The 17406-nt window shown below is 51.0% G+C and overlaps 1 protein-coding gene across 2 annotated transcripts in view; it reads right to left on the reverse strand.

Moving 5' to 3' along the window:
- Window positions 1-2618: 2618 nt before the first annotated feature.
- Window positions 2619-17406, reverse strand: part of OVOL2 (ovo like zinc finger 2) — a 28351-nt gene continuing 13563 nt past the window's right edge. For both annotated transcript variants that reach the window (XM_082645011.1, XM_082645010.1), the window contains 2 exons: window positions 17201-17393; window positions 2619-3177 (listed from right to left, as the gene is read on the reverse strand). In XM_082645011.1, coding sequence (XP_082501137.1) covers window positions 2864-3177; window positions 17201-17315 — 429 coding nt within the window. In that variant the 5' untranslated portion in view covers window positions 17316-17393 and the 3' untranslated portion in view covers window positions 2619-2863. The remainder of the gene's footprint in view (window positions 3178-17200; window positions 17394-17406) is intronic.

Genomic DNA, 17406 nt, shown 5'->3' on the forward strand with positions numbered 1-17406 from the left:
AGCCAGCCTGCTCTCTCCAGCCCTGCTTCGGAGGAGGCAGGAGCACATGGCTCAGGCCTGGGCCAGCAGAGCACAGTGACTGGCTAGGGTTGGAGGGGAGAGGTGATGACAACAGCTAGACAGGGCCAGTCAGACACAGGAAGCATCAGCCCAGGATCTTTGGCTAAAAGATAAACCCCCCTTCTGCTGGGCTGCTGTACAGACGTCCAGAGCAGTAGATGGCCATCCAGCCCCCACTTGAATCTGCCTGAGAAAGAAGCCACCTGGAGGAAAACTGGATAAAAGACAGAAAGATAAAGGATGATATGATTTAAGCACCTAGATCCAGCCACCCCTGAAGCTGGAAAAACCGTAGACATTACAGCTAATACATTCTTTTTTTCTGTTAAAGTCATTTTAAACTGAGTTTCTGTCACATGCCACCAGAAGAGTTCTGTTTAATAAAAACCTGACCCTAAAGAGAACATCACGTCAGCTAGTTCACAATTCCCTATGCAAAACCAGCCACAGGCCAGCTGGCCCAGCCAGTCACTGAGATATTCCTTTACAGGAATGCCAGATAACTGAGGAAAGCAAATCAGCCACCTTCTAGCCTCTCTCCCCTGTATCAACTGCTGAGACACAACCCAGTTTGCCCACTGGACCAGGGCTGAGCCCTCAGCACTGGCTGTGTCCCTTGAGGCTGCACTGGGCAACCACCACACCCCACATGCCACTGTGGGTCCCAAGGGCAACCCTGCCACTGCTGATACTGGAACGTGGCCATTTAGACCACGTGGCACTGCAGCCTCGGCCCAAACACCCAGACCTTCAGATGCAGCAGAGCAGGACCCATGGTGGCCCCTCAGGCTGGCCCGCAGCACTGAGTCTTACCTTCAGAGAAGCCGGAGGGGTGAGGATCCCCCAAAGCCTGCCCTAGTCTCACGTTTGCCTCTGGTGTAGCCAACGTTGGACCTGAGGCCTTGTCTTTCCTTTTTGAAGGGAGGGTGGGGAGAGGGAGGGAAAAAGGAGTTCTGACCAGATTTAGGGGCCCTGGACCCTTCCTCCAGCGGCCAGCCCGGCCGACGTCCTCTGTGGTTGCCTCCCCTGCCCCCCACCACCTGGCACAGGGATGCTGACCCCCCAGGAGTGCTCTAGAGGACATCATGCAGCGAGGGGTGCCTGGCTCAGTGACCAGTGCATCGTAGGTGCTCGGAAAGAGGGTTTATTTCCTCCCTCCCTCCCTCCCTTCTGGAAAAAAGTGCTGACTCGGCAAAGAAACGCTGAGTTACGGGATGTACCACTTAAACTGCCCGGATCCTGGCATGAGGCCCTGCCCACAGTGGTGGCAGGGGAGGGGGCAGGGGGGAGAAGTAGGGAGAGAAGGGGGGAGGGAAGGGGGAGGGGAGGAGAGGAGCAAGGGAGGATGATGGATGGGAGGGAGGGAATAAGAAACTGGCCTCACCATCCAAACGTTCCCAGAGAAAGATTTCCTTGACTTTCAGAGTGGAAATGGGGCTTCCCTGGTGGCGCAGTGGTTGAGAGTCCGCCTGCCGATGCAGGGGACACGGGTTCGTGCCCCGGTCTGGGAAGATCCCACGTGCCGCGGAGCAGCTGGGCCCGTGAGCCATGGCCGCTGAGCCTGCGCGTCCGGAGCCTGTGCTCCGCAATGGGAGAGGCCACAACAGTGAAAGGCCCGCGTACCGCAAAAAAAGAAAAAAAAAAAAAGAGTGGAAATGAACCTGCGCACTCCGCCCGGCAGCGCCCAGGCACAGCTAGCTGATCGGCACCTCCTACAAGTCAATCCCTCCCGGCCACAGGGGCTCCTGAGAGTTCTGGGTCCTTCCTCCGGCCCCTGCAGGCACAGAAGGACCCTGGAGACCACCTCACACACTCCTCGTCCTCCCATCGGCTTTATTGTTAACCTTCCACGTGAGGAGGTGCAGGTGGCCAAAGGTCACCTCGCGCAGCAGTCACATGCCCGGAAGGAGATGCTGACGCCGCCATCACCTTCCCCCCCCCGCCCCCCCCTGCAGGGGCACTGAGGGCCCCCGGGGTCTCCTCATGCTCCAGCCTCGGCCCCACGATATCCACGGTATCCCCGGTGCTGGACTCACGGAGGGGGGATGGGCTTCAGCCAGCAGGCCCGGTCCTGGAGGCCAGAGCATCTCTGCAGCAACACCCTGGCCCAAAGAGCATCTGTGAGCCGCCTGCCAAGCTGAGCCCAGCGCCTCTGCCTGGCAGCCACGTGTGGGGCTGTCTTGTCACCAGCTGTCCGTTTACCTTTACCCATCGCTCAAGATGCCCTTCTTCAAACCCACACACTAGTACAAAACATCAACCCCCAAATAACCTGAAATCGAAGGTCCCACGATATGCCCTGGACAGGGAGCTACAGGTCAATGCTCTCCTGTTTCATTCTGATCAGGAAAACTTCACCAGGATGATTCCTTTATTAGAATAATTCCTGCTAACTCTTTCAGAATAATAGGATTCATTTTCCCTGCTGGAGTAGCATTTCAAGTGGAAGTACTTTTATTTCAAGGCACCATATCAATCTCTCCAAGGGGTGTCTCTCTTAAGAACACCCCTGCCTCCATGTGTGAAAATCCTAAAAAAAAAAAAAAAAAAAACCCAAACCCCAGACGGTGATCATAGCCATCCACAAGCTTTCATTCATGTGACAGTGTTCCTGAGGATACAGGTTACGGGGGGCCTGAAGCCACTGTTATCACTGACAGCCTTGGAACGGAGCCCCCATCGAGGCCCCCAGAGGACAGAGAGATGGACGGAACACTTGGACTTAGAAAGAGCCCGTGGGTCAGGGGGCCCTCAAGACCGGGAATCTGTGGACACGTGGCAGCGTTGGCATCCACGCCCTCTCCTACTTCTCCTCCTCCTCGCTCAGGTTGGCATTGCCCTGGAGCGTGGATGTCAGCTTGTTTTGCAAGAGGGCTGCCAGTTTCTTGGATGTCTTTTTGAGGAACGCGCTGCCCGGGTGGGCACCATTCACATGCAGGTACAGGTCCTCCTGGGTGGGGCCCGTGTAGCCACAGTCTTCACAGACGTACAGCTTGTCCCGGCGCTGCTTGTAGGCATACTGCTGCTGCACCCCATGGATCTTCTTCAGGTGGGATTCCAAGGAGCAGCGCTGGGTGAAGGCTTTGTGGCAGACGTCACATTTGTAGGGGCGAATGCCTGCAGGGTGAGGGGCAGACACAGCACTGGTCGGTCACAGCCCAGCCAGAGCCTCCCACCTATGAAGCCATTAAAAGTCATCCTGCATCACCCAACGGCAAAAAAACCAACAACACGATTCAAAAACGGGCAGAGGAACTGAACAGGCATTTTTCCAAAGACGTACAAAGGACCGACAGACACATGAGAAGATGTTCACCATCACCAATCATCAGAAAAATGCAAATCACAACCACGTAGAGAGGAGAGATCACCTCACACCTGCCAGAATGGCCATTATCAAATAGACAAAAGGTAACAAATGCTGGTGAGGATGTGGAGAAAAGGGGACCCTTGTGCACTATTGGTGGGAATGTAAATTGGTGCAGCCACTGTGGCAAACAGTATGGAGGTTCCTCGAAAACTTAAAGACAGACCTTTCTGTATGGTCACGCAATCCCACTGTATTTATCCAAAGGAAATAAAAACAGGATCTCAGAGAGATACCTCCACAGCCACGTCCACTGTAGCACTATTCACAATAGCCAAGACATGGAAACAACTGAAGTGTCCACCAACAAATGAATGGATAAAAGAGGTGTGGTATATATCTACAATGGATTATTATTCAGCCAGGAGAAAGAGGAAATCCTACCATTTGCAACAACATGGATGGACCTTGAGGGCATTATGTTCAGTGAGATAAGCCAGGCAGAAAAAGACGAATAGTGCGTGGTGTCACTTAGATACAGAAAAGTTAAACTCCCAGGAACAATAGAAAAATAGTTGCCAGGGGCTGAGAGAGGGAAAAAAAAAAAAAAATCATGACCAAGGATGAGGAACATGAGGAAAATGATTAAGGCAGGAGATAAAATTGTCCACAGAGCAAACATAATAAAAACGGATGCATACAGCAAAACACCACCACTTGCCTGCCTTAAGGTTTGGGTTTCAAAGTGGGCAGAGTAAACCTTGTTTTAATTTTAGTTTGGGTTTCACTGGAAAAGGAGTTATTTGGAAGGTGCCCTGAGGAGGAGTGACCCCATGAAAAGTGGGAGGTGACTCCCCACCTGCAGGGGAGGGAAGATGATGACAAGGGGGAGAGGGGTCATCCAGCCAGTCACCACTGTGGGCAACCAGAGTCCAAATGGCCAGGCTAGGTGGGGGACAGAGAAGAACACACACCTCCGAGTTACCCTGGCCCTCGGGAGCTGGAGTCTTTGTCCGCCTGCTCCGGCAGCACCGTGGAGAGCACCCTGGTGGGACAGGTTCTCTCTCCCCGGCATGTACAGCCTGCCTTGGGGTAGAGTGGCCTCCAGCAAGGACATCCTCAGGCTGGGCTGCAGGTGTGGGCAGCCACGACATGGACGGGTGTGCCCAGAAATGGCAGGGGCCAGAGGACACTGATGGCGTCGGCTACAGTTAGGAAACCATTTCCAACCTAGATCTCCTGCTGGCTTTAAAAGTGAGCTACTATTAGTGGGGCCTTCCTTCCAGACGGAGAGGCCGCAGGTACCATATGAGCAGGGAGCTCAGCCAATCAAACCACAGTCATGCCCATGCCCACCGTGGGCACCCGACAGGGTGAGACGGGGACTTAGGTAAGGAGACCTCAGTAGGTGTATCTCAGGCTCTAAAGTGGGGGGGATTCAAGGAAGCATACAGTGTCCCATGAGCACGGAAGCCCAGAGAGGGTGAATGTTGTGCTCGGGGTCCATGGAGCAGAGTGGGCTGCCAGCTCTCAGAGCATCTCAGAGCCCAGAGGCCAGGAGGACCACTGCCCGCAGGAATCCCCAAAGCTTTAGGCTCAGAATTTAAGAGTATGTGAAAACATCGATCAAGATAAATATTTTCAAAATCAAAATACATGCAAAAAAATCCATGATGAACAAGTTATCAAAAATTTAAGTAAGGACAGGATCCACCAGGGCTGCATGGAGTCATGTTGGAGCTTGAGGTGAAAGGGAAAATGTGCGTCCCCACGTAGATGTTTTTATTTGTTTTTTTAATGGTTATTTTTTTCCCCAAGAATGTTCGAGTTGCTGAAAGAATAGTGAAAAATTGAAAAACAGGTGTATTAAAATTCACATTCTAAAATGCTTAAATAGTCTATTTATGCAATAATGGGTTTTATCATGATTTTACTATCCTGGCTTTAACGGAAGCAAGCTATTATCAAAAGATATTTTCAAAATCTACTTTTCTCGCTTAACAATGTTCCTGGTGCACCATATCACACTGATCAGAATGGCCATCATTTAAAAGTCTACAAACAATAAATGCCAGAGAGGGTGTGGAGAAAACGGAAACCTCCTACACTGTTGGTGGGAATGTAAGTTGGTGCAGCCACTGTGGAGAACAGTATGGAGGTTCCTCAGGAAACTAAAAATAGAATTACCATGTGATCCAGCAATCCCACTCCTGGGCATATATCCAGACAAAACTATAATTAAAAAAGATACATGTACCTCTATGTTCATAGTAGCATTATTCACAATAGCCAAGACATGGAAGCAGCCTAAGTGTCCATCGACTGATGAATGGGTAAAGAAGATGTGGTGCATATATACAATGGAATATCACTCAGGCATAAAAAAGAATGAAATGATGCCATTTGAAGCAATATGGATGGACATAGAAATTATCATACTAGGTGAATAAGCCAGACAGAGAAACAAATATCATATGATATCACTTATATGTGGAATCTAAAATATGACACAAATGAACCTATCCATGAAACAGAAACAGAATCACAGACATAGAGAACAGACTGGTGGTTGCCAAGGGGGAGGGGGTTGGGGGAGGAATGGAGTGGGAGGTTGGGGTCAGCAGATGTAAGCTATTATATATAAGATGGGTAAACAACAAGGTCCTACTGTATAGCACAGAGAACTATATTCAATACCCTATGATAAACCATAATGGAAAAGAATATCAAAAAAAAAGAATGTGTGTGTGTGTGTGTGTGTGTGTATATATATATATATATATATATATATATATATATATATATATACACACACACATATAACTGAATCACTTTGCTGTACAACAGAAATTAACACAACAATGTAAGTCAACTATACTTCAAGAAATAAATACATATTCCTGGAGATTTTCCCATATTGGTGCTTACAACTTGGTTTCATTCCTTTTTAAGAGCACCATGGCGTTTTGTTGTACAGCTGCACCCAAATCCCATCTTTTAAAAACTGTAGAGACTGAGGAAGCCCTGCTCCAGCCCACACCCTTCCATCACATGATGCTGCCTTATACGACCTGGTACTAAGGTGTAGTCCACCTCACATCACATCACCTAGGAGCTCGTTGGAAGTGCAGAGCCTCGGGCCCCACCCCAGATGTCCTGATCCAAGTGAAAGCAGTGGTTCTCAAATTTGAGCCCGAAACAGAACCACCTAGAGGGCTTGTCAAAACACAGATTCCGGGCCCCCTGCTGGCAGATCTGGTTCTGGGGTGGGGATGAGAATCTGCATTTCTCACAGGTTCCCAGGTGCTGCTGAGGCTGCTTATGCTGGAGCCACAGGTCTGAAGCAACGCGTGGTGAAGCCTTAGGACGGCACTTGGGGTGTCTTGAGGCAGCCAGGCCCCCCCAAGTCCTCTCTTCAAAGTTAAACGTCCCCAGTTCCTCACTGGTGGCGTGTGGAGTGGGGCCGGGAGAGCTGTGTCTGTTCATGAAGTTTTTTAAGTACACAGATGACAAAGGAAGTCAAAATGGAAAAAAATACTCCCCCCACCCTCGTTCAACCACCTGAACAAATCGAGTCGCTTCCACTTTTCTTCCCGTCCACATCCAGAAGCTCCCATCCTTTCCTCTAACGTTCATGTGAAAAGAATTGTGTTAGCTCAATGCCGTGCATGGTGGGGTGTTCCTCCAGCCCACCCAAGCAGAAAACAGGCCTGTATTACATTCCACGTTTCAGAAAAACTGCTAAAAGAAACTCCTTTATAATCCTCAGCACTTGGCACCTAATAGGTGCTCAGTAAAATCATTTTTATTTTTTATTTTATTATTTTGGTTTTGGCCGCACCACGTGGCTTGTGGGATCTTAGTTCTCTGACCAGGGATCAAACCTGGGCGCTCAGCAGTAGAAGCGTGGAGCCTTAACCATTGGACCAGCAGAGAATTCCTAATAGGTGCTCAGTAAATAATTTTTGAATGAATGAGTGAATCCTACTGGTCCAGGAAAAAGAGAGGTCACATCTTGGGGCTAGTTTTCTACAAACGTAGGGGCCGTGAGGCCTCTCCAAAGGAATACACCACGTAGGTTGCATGCCTGGGCCACAAGGGGCTTTGTGTTAACCAGGCCTCTGCGCCCACATGGCAGCTGGTTCCCACCACCTCTGGCTGATCAAGCAGCAACCTGACTTCAGACCCAAAGCTCATCAAGACAGAAATTCACCCAGAGGCCAGCTGCTCCTTTCAAGGGTGACTGGAAACAGCCCTCGACTATTTTAAAATGTCCAAACTCAATCGGTGGGGAAACCAGCACACTGACACCAGGCTTTAACCTGGATTCTGGAAGTGGACGCTTCCAATCCTACTCCTGGGGGTCCCCACTCCCAACGGTGACCTGAGAAGGTGATGCGGACGGGGCTGCATGGCTTTGCCTGAGCCCTACCCCTTGCAGAGGGCATCGGGCCAAGGCCAAGTCCACTCACACGGTCACGTCTCCCTCTCTTCATTCCGCAGCTCAGCAGAATCCTACGGGCACAGCATCCAGCAGAGCCTGGATAGCCAGGGCTAGAGAATTTCAAAGCCCTGCGTCGTGCAGATGACAGCTAGGATGAGGATGACTGCGGGGGGTGGAGCGGGGTAGACAGGAGGTCCCCACACCTCTAGTTACGGCAGTTAATTCTGACTTCTGCAAACCTGCCCTCCGCACCCGGCTCTGCAAACACCACATTCATCCCTCGCTCACTGGTGCAGGCAGACATGGTCACCCAGCAGCCGCCTCTTGGTGACTCTTTCTGGGCTGGGGAACAAGTCCCTCCCTCCTGGAGTCCTCCTCTTCCCCAAACTCGGGGGGGCAGGGGATGAAGGGGGCCAGGGAGGAGCCCCAGATGAGGGGGACAGATACCAAGGCCTCCCTGACATTGGGCCTCGCCTGTCCTGGACGTGGGCGCTCTCGAGCAAAGGCCAATCTTGTCCGAGCCTGGAGTGGGATCCCGGAACCATCCCCGCACCAGGCATCATTAACCTACTGACACCTACACAGTAACAAAGTCCAAGGCCACTGGAAACGCAGGCACCACCCATCAGCCACGCATTAACTGAGTCCACACCTCAGTTTCCTCACCTGTAAAATGGGGATAATAATTGATACCCCTTGTAAGGCTTCTCTGAGGACTAACCGAGATCTCATAAGCAAAGGATGCAGCACACACTGAATGTTCAACGGGATGCAGCTTCAACAGCTTACAATCCAGGTCAACAGACCGCAAATACGCTCTATTCAGAAGCTGGCTGGCTGGTGGGTGTGTGAATATTTAGTATCTGTCTTTAAACTGTATCTATATGTACACCTTTTTGTTCATTATCTATTTCACAATAAAAAAGGATAATTTTTTCCTGTAATAAATCATAATGGAAAAGAGTACGGAAAAGAATATATATACACATATGTATAACTGAATCACTTTGCTGTACGCCAGAAACTAACACAACATTGTAAATCAACTATACTTCAATTTAAAAAAATAAATAATTTTTTTAAAGGCTAATTTTTTAAAATGTTGTTCCCAGGCAGCTGGTGGAGAGGGAAGGGGACAGACTTCCTTCCCCGTCCACCCTCCAGACTATTGTGCTGTGGGTCTGTATCACCTCGAGCAGAAAATACTGTGTGTTGGGTTATCACAAAGGGTCTCTTTTCAAATGTTCTATTTCTACTACCAAATCAAGCTTCACGTCACTCATCCCCAAAGAAAAGTCTTTGTCATTGGCGCTCTCTGCTTGCTGTAGCTAAGTCCCCTTTACTGAACTTTATCCAAACATGGACTTCAGCAAGGAGCTCTCTGCAGGCCTCCTTGTGGGACTGGACATTTAGGGCAAACTCTTCAGGAGGCAATGTGACCACCCCATAAACATCATAATGGGTCTACCCTTTGGCCCACTTCAGGGAAATTATCTACAGAAAGACTCACACAAGTAGGCAAAGGATTTACCAAAATATCTGTGGTAGTGATGTCTAAAATTAAGAGAGAGACAGAGAAAGAGAGGAAGGAAGGAAGAAAGGAAGGAAGGAAGGGAGTGAGGGAGGGAGGGAGGGAGGGAAAGAGGGAAGGAGAGAGGGAGGAAAGAAAAAACCGACCCTGAAAGTGTAAATAAGTGTCATCATTTGGGGCAAGAGAAAAAAATGACAGTGCCTCCATATTTGAAATTTCGTCATAATCTCATATTAAGAAACGCTCTGACAACTATTCAAAAGAGTGAGGTATGTCTACTTCTGCAGATGGGAAACAATCTCCAGGATAGATAGTGCATGAAAAAAGCAATGTGTGTTAAAAACTTCTGGGGAAAAAAAAATTAAATGGTGGCTTGCTTTCAGGAGTGGAACTAGGGCTTGGCGTGGAGAGGAGGCTTCTTTTCTCTTTCTTTCATTCTTCCCTTTCAATATTATTTTTTGTAGCTAAAAAGTCAGTCAAAATAAAAGAGGGGAGAGTTTGGTAAGTGAAGGAGGCCACCCTACAAGGCAGCATTCAGCTCCCTCGGGGTGGAGGTAACTCTATTCTTTTCTCCCACCCGCCCCGCTCCAAACTTCTCCCAGCCTGCATTTTTCCCGGTCCAATCAACCCTTCCCAGTAGGCTCCAAACAGACACCATTGTTTCCTCTTCTTCAATCAAGATGGGATTTGTTTGCCTTCTCCTCCTTCTCAATGTGGCCCAGATGGAAGATAAGGCCCGAGGGCCGCACCAAGGGGGGGCAGGGCAGACCCTGTGCTCCGGCCAGAGCCCCCTCCCCACTGCCCGGACCTCAGATCTGAATTCCTCAGCCTCCCTCCGTGGAACTCAGAAGCTTCCGTAGGAATGGCAGGCGCATCTCGAACCAACTCCTTTACTCTAGTCAGGGTCATAAAGTTATCACCAACCCGGGTTATGCCCCTCTGGAGCCCTCACAAACCGAGCAGGGGACCCCGCACATGTGTGTGCCCTTTTCGACTGGTTACAGCAGCGCAGGCTTTCTCCTCTGTAGTCTGTATATTGACTGAAGTCTTTTACAAAATAAGTAGTCACTTTACATACGAGAAAAATAAAATGCATTCAATGCAAGCTGTACTTGTCTGATGAGCCTGGCACACCTGATCACAGTGGCGAACAACGCCCAGACCACACCTGACACCTCAGTAAACGTTCAACACGCCCCCAGGTGCCACCGGTGCTGGGGTCCCTGGGCAGCGAGGGGGGAGACACTCAGTGCTGAGTTTGGCACCTGCTGGTTGTTTGACTCTAAATGACAGATTTCCCCCACCCACACCCTGCCCCCAGCAAACTCTCTCCTTCCCTGGATGGCCAGCTGGCTCAACCTAAAACACTTGAACAAATCCAGAAGAATATTCTGTAAAACCAGGCCCATGACATTTTTCACGGGCTACGAACTGAATATACAATCCTGTCTTGAAAGCTCATCCCTCCCACCACCCCCCGCCGTCTCTATTTTGTCCTGAGGTGGGTCAACAGCCATAATTTCACACATTGGCCTCAGTGACCCTGTCAACTCCACTTAAATAGAGCAATTCCCTCTATTATGTGTGCAGTGGACCCTCTTGGTCCTCCATCAGGACCCCCTTTTCTGGGCCAGTACTTCACTCCCCATCTGTCATCTATGTTGGCAGCTAACAGTTCCTGGATGTCCCCTTCTCCAAGGAACGGGCACTGGGCAAGTGACCTGCCCACCCAGGGGAAAGGCAGCCTCTGACTCACATGGGCACAGAAATGTCCCCCACTTGCCTGGGGACAGGACAGGCCTGTAGTGCCAGTCACACGCCAGAGCCCTGGTGGGATCAAGCTGGGGCCACATCCCTGCTACCCTGTCCTGCTCTCCCCTCCCTCACAGGTTTCTCCCAAAAGCTCTCCCTCAATAAATCGGTTTATAAGAATCGCCATCTCAGAATCTGCTTCTAGGGAACCCAACCTAAGTCAATTTGGATTGAAAACAGCCACTCGTCTGCGGACGTATTTTCACAAAATGTTAACCGAGTTTCTTCTGTTCCAGTTTCTCTCTTCCAATCTGGACTCAGATGTCGTTTGGCTGCTCCCCCTCCCCCATCACACACACACACACACACACACACACACACTCACACACTCACACCTCTGATCTACTCTTTCCTTGGTGAAGTCATATCCAAAAAAGAAGTCTTAATCTTTTCTTTCATCTGCTTGGATATTAAGGTAAGACATTTCCAGGCTCCGGTTTCCCTGGACCTTTTCCAAGAAGTTTCCTCGTGTTCTGAGTCTTTCCTTAGAGGCCCCGCTCTCTCAGGAGGAGACGTGGGGGAGGGGATTAATCCCGATCCCTGGTCCCACTGTCTTTGTCCACCTCATCAACACTGTCGCTGCAGTTCTCAAAACAAGGGTCCTGGGATCCCAGGTAAGTCTTCAAATTAGTCATGGTCTGGCCCAACCGGACTGGGAGCAACCATAACCTTCATTCATCTGCCTATTGTAGTTGTGAGAACACTGTCCACATCTTTGCTTCTGGTCCTAACACAACATTTACTTGTAATTGTCAAGAGCCAAAATCCAACATTCACGTCTCCATCAAAGGCAAAACCGAATTCCCAGAATTCTGGTGAGACCTTTTGGAGCCAGTGAGGTGGTACATACACATGAACTACAGAAAGGTCTGAGGAGCCTAGATTTTTGCTCTTTTTACTGATTATCCCTTTTGCACAGAGCTCAGAGCTTGCAGGGCAGGCCTCTGGCGCCAGGAGGCCAGGCCTGTCCCTCCAGCTCCCGCAGAGGGGCATCCCCAGAGCTGGGGCCCCTTTTTTTCCGTTTGCCACCAGCTAGTTAGTCGGTAAGGCCTTGACTCCTCTTCCTGGTCATTATTACCTGGAGGCATATCTCCATCAGAAAATAAACCAGGGAATTCGTCCCACCCTCCCCTCCCTCCCATGTCCACATCTCCGTTCTCTACGTCTGCATCTCTATTCCTGCCCTGCAAATAGGTTCATCTGTACCATTTTTCCAGATTCCACATATCTGCATTAATATACGATATTTGTTTCTCTCTTTCCAGCTCACTTCACTCTGTATGACAGACGTTAGGTCCATCCACATCTCTACAGTTGGAAGATTAGAATTGACTTATATACACTACCAACGCGTAAAATAGATAGCCAGTGGGAACCTGCTATAGGAAGCTCAGCTCGGTGCTCTGTGACGACCTAGATGGGTGGGATGGGGGGTGGTGGGAGGGAGGTCCAAGAGGGAGGTATACATAGAGCTGATTCACTTCATTGTACAGCAGAAACTAACACAATACTGTAAAGCAATTATACTCCAAAAAAACCAAAACAAAACAAAAACGAAACAGGGAATTCCCTGACTGTCCAATGGTTAGGGCTCCGCACTTCCACTGCAGGGGGCACGGGTTCGATCCCTGGTCGGGGAACTAAGATCCCGCGTGCCTCGAGGCACGGCCAATTAAATAAATAAAATGAACCAGAGGGAAAATAGGTTCAAGACATTTCCATAATGCTATCTGTTGGTCACTTTAAGAGTCAAAATTATAATAAAAAAAATTTTAAATCATTAACTGTAGATTCAATGACCTTAGAGCTATCCAACAGAGATTAAAATGCAAGCCATTTTGTAATTTTAAAATGTCCAGTAGCCTCATTAAAATAAGCAGAAAGAAACCGGTGAAATTATTTTAAGGATACCTTTTGTTGAACCCAATATATTCAAAATATTACCACTTCAACATGAAATCAACATTAAAAATTGATATATATTACGTTCTTATTTTGCATTAAGCCTTTGAAATCTAGTGTCTGTTTTACACGTAACCACACATCTCAATCGGACCAGCCACCTTCCGCGGACCCAGAGCTCCCCGTGTGCAGAGAGGCTGCGGGGTTCCAGTCCTAAATGCCTCCTGAGTGCCAGCCTCGCCCCTCGTGGGATAAAGTGCACGATGCCCTTTGGGGAAGCATCAGGTGGAAGACATTTTTATTCAGCAACCCGGTGATTTTCAGCCCCTCCTTCAGGAGTCACTAGAAGTCTCATCTTTGAGGAGCGGGAGATGAAGGAGCCCAGGGCCCTGGAGCGGGGGGCAGGGGGCAGGCCACCCCCTTTCTGCCCACTCTGTGGCCAGAGGACATGCTGGCACCACTGAACACATGGTCAGGCTCCTCAGCAACCCACTATAAAGCCTAGGCTGGAGGGTGCGGTTTGTGCCAGGCCCGAGTTCCTCTCTATCTCGCCTCTTGCAGAGCAAGCTGGCTTCTAGACACTGAACCGGGGCGGCTGGTAAGGCCCAGCCTCGGGAAGGACACTGAGTGAGCACAGTACTGAGGGGCGGGCACAGAGAAGGGGCCTGTGGAAAGCGGGGGACCTGGACTCAGGAAGACCAGCAGTCCCCAGCTCCTCAGCTGTGAACTGCGGGTAACAAGGGCTCGGGGCTCCTCAGGGCTGTTGGACACAACAGGATAAAGCCGAGGGGCCTGGCCTGCAGAAAAGCCACCATTCTGAGCTCGCTACCACCTGAGGAAGCTGTGCGGGCCTCCGCAGGCTCTCCCGTCTCTGCCAACGCCCCCACCCCGGGCCCCCGGGCCGCTAAGCCTTGTTCTCCCTGGCAGACACTGCTACCCCCCCACCAAACCCCTCAGCCTCCCACCAGGCCGGCTCGGACAGTCCCAGGAGGCCAGTGGCTTCCTGCCGCTCCTGCCCGATGATGCTCCTGGGAAACGTGAGGTCTGCAAGGGGCTCCGGGGAGGAACTGCCTAGGAGCAGAGTGTCCCAGGATGGACCCCCAAACAAGGAAGGATGGGAGTTGATGGATAAATACCCCACTTCCTGCCCCTGGAGCAATTCTGGGGTGCATTGTGTGCATTCAGAGGACCCCCAGGGGGCTTGAGCCCCAGTTGCTCCCAGTGGTAACCCACTCAGTAAGTAACTAGCTCTCACTGAGTCTCCTTCCCTCTGTCTCCTCTCCTCATCCCCTCACTGTGCCCCCGGGACCATCTCCCAAATAAACGGCTTCACCCAAATCCTCGTGTCAGGGTCTGTTTCTGGGGGAACCCAAACTAAGACATTCCCCATCTGCAATGCCCTTCCCTCCCCGTCCAACTGTGAAAATCTTGCTCACTCTTCAAGGCTCAACCAAAAGGACACCTCCTCTGAGAAGCCTCCCTGGTGCCCCTGCCAGCAACAATGCACCTTCCAGGCCTCCCCACCAGCATTCTCCACTTTTTCTTCTGTCTGGCACACCTGCTGTTTTCCTTGGGTCACAGTCAGGGGTTTGGGTTCTTTCTCCCTATGTTGGCTGAGCTTTCCACAAGCACATTGGTGAGTCTTCAAGCCTGTCACACCACAGGGCCCCAGGAAAACTCTGCCAACGATTTCAACATTTACCACCACTAATAGCTCATATTTACTAAGTGCTTACAATTTGTGAAGCACTTTATATGCCATTATTGCCCTGAAACCTCGCAGCCATCACTTAGGTGATAGGTAATAAAACCATGCCCATTTTAGAGATGGACACACTAAGGCAAAAAGATAAGTAATTTCGACAAGGTTGCAGAATCAGCTAGCTCAGATCCAGAGTTCTTAACCAGTGTGTGACCAACTCAGTGCAAACGCTTACAAACTCTTCCCTGAGAGCAGTCAGTCCCTAATATTTCTACTAATGGAGAATTAACTCAGTCACAGATGAGGCAGCTCCGTGTTTACTCCAACTGAAGGTACCAACAGCTCACAATGCTCCCCAAGCCCCCTTCACTCTGTGGGGGAGTGACCACAGAGCCCACCAGGTGAGGAGTTGCAGAAGAAATAGGCCATGCCCTCAAGGACATCCTCAGATAGAGAGGAAAAGCTGAGAAATTCTACAGGACAACCAACGACAAATGACGGCATGAGTGGTCCCCAATTTCCTCCAGCTCCTTGGGTCAGTTGCCTACAGGCCCAGCTTTGCAGCCACTTAATGGGTCCATTGATAACCAGGGGTCCCCCCGTCACCCATAAGACCCCCACCCTTCACAGGATCCTCTACTACCCACAGGACCCTCCACCACCTACAGGACCCTTCACCCTCTATAGGACCCTCCCTAATCACACAGGACCACCATCACCCTAAGCATCAGGACCATCAATCTCCCTAAGCATTCTCCTTGCCCCAACCCAGGTGTCAGCCTGGTCAAACTTTTACTGAAGTCAGGGTACTGGTGCCTCTTGGAGGGAAGGTGACAGTGACCAGAGGGGGCAGGAGGGAGGGGGCAGTGTCTTATGGGGGCTGGAAATACTCCAGCCAGTTATATGCTTGTGTTCGCTTTGTAAAAATTCCTACATTCTCAAACTATGCACTTATGATTTGTGTGCTTTTCTGGATGTATGTTACATTTAAATGAAAATTTCACTTTAGAAAAGTTTTTTTTAAAGGAAAAAGAAAAACCTTTTAGTATGCCAGTCCACTCTCTAGGGTGGAGGACACCCTTCTGAGGCCAGGGAGGAAGCTCATGGCCAGTACTCTAAGAACAAAAAAGTGTGATAAGGGCTTAAAGGAAATCTGAATACAGAGGATCTGAGAAGGGCCCTGTGTGGCGGCTGGGGACCTGAGAGGCCCCCTGGGAGAGAGGAGTGGACATTTTCCCACCCCACCCCCAAAAGGCTGAGGGAAACCCTAAACCCTGAAAGGGCTTGACGGGATCAGCGGGCCTATAATTAGTAAATTCTATGAGGTTGTAGGGTGAGTGCGTGGCACCAGGACAAGACTGAATGGTTAGGATGGGATGGATTTAGATGAGATGAAATGGGTGGGATGAAAAGATGGAGTGGGATGGGGTGGGAGGGGCTGGGACAGGATGGGGATTTGAAGATGGGACCCAGACTGTGAGGGGCTTTACATGGAGCCCATCAAGACGGGGAGTTTGGATTCTGTCCTGCCCAGAGCTGGAGAAGGTTTTTTTGTTTTTGTTTTTGTTTTTTTGCGGTACGAGGGCCTCTCACTGTCGTGGCCTCTCCCGTTGCGGAGCACAGGCTCCGGACGCGCAGGCTCAGCGGCCATGGCTCACGGGCCCAGCTGCTCCGCAGCATGTGGTATCCTCCCAGACTGGGGCAGGAACCCGTGTCCCCTGCATCGGCAGGCGGACCCTCAACCACTGCGCCACCAGGGAAGCCCTGGAGAAGGTTTTTTTAGCAAGGAAATGGCATCTTAGAATTCTCCTCCAGGGATCGCTCTGGCACAGGTGTGGCCCTCAAGGAGCAGCCTGGAGGCCAGGTGTCTCCTAGACAAAACTACCGAGGCTACGAACAGCCAGGGGGGCGGGAGGGCGGCCAACCGGCACCCCAGGGCTGTCTGTGGAAGGGAGCTGGTGAGGACCCAGACCCGCGCTGAGCAAAGCTCAGGGTGGGGGTGACACTTGCCCACCCGCCCCCGCAGGAGGCTCGGGCAGCGCTAAGTCAGCTGCTGTTCTCTTTCTGAGCTCTCAGGAGGAAGCAACGTGATGCTATTTTGAGACAGACTCACTTCCCGAGAAAGGAGCACAAAATACCAGCAGAGGGACCACGGGGACCACGTTCCAACCCTCAGCCCGGCCCGAAGGCTGCACCGAGTGGGCATCACAGCTCCCAGGACACTTCCGGCCAGTGATGCGCCGCCCATCTCACCGAGGCGAGAACAGGCTGAGAGCGGCGCGCGGGCCCCAGGGGACACCTATGGCAGGTGGCAAAGCCGGGCGGCCCGGCCCCAAACACCCCGCCCCGCGATTCTTCCGGAAACATAGCTCTGCCCCAGGCTCCCGACCGGGTTCCTTGCGGGGGAAAGACCAGGGGCTCTTGGCCGCGCCCCCCCCTCACCTGTGTGCGTGCGCACGTGCCTCTTGAGGTCGAAGGTGTCGTTGAAGCCCTTGCCGCAGAAGCTGCACAGGTGCCTCTTCACCTGGCTGTGGCACTTGAGGTGCCGGTTGAGCATGCGCTGCAGGCGGAAGGCCTTGCCGCACAGGTCGCAGGTGTGAATCGCCGCGTCGCCGCCGCAGGTGCCTGTGGTGAACTGGGATAGAGAG

This window comes from Mesoplodon mirus (genome assembly GCF_964341445.2).
Source record: "Mesoplodon mirus genome assembly, chromosome: 15".
In the NCBI taxonomy this organism is placed as follows: Eukaryota; Metazoa; Chordata; class Mammalia; order Artiodactyla; family Ziphiidae; genus Mesoplodon; species Mesoplodon mirus.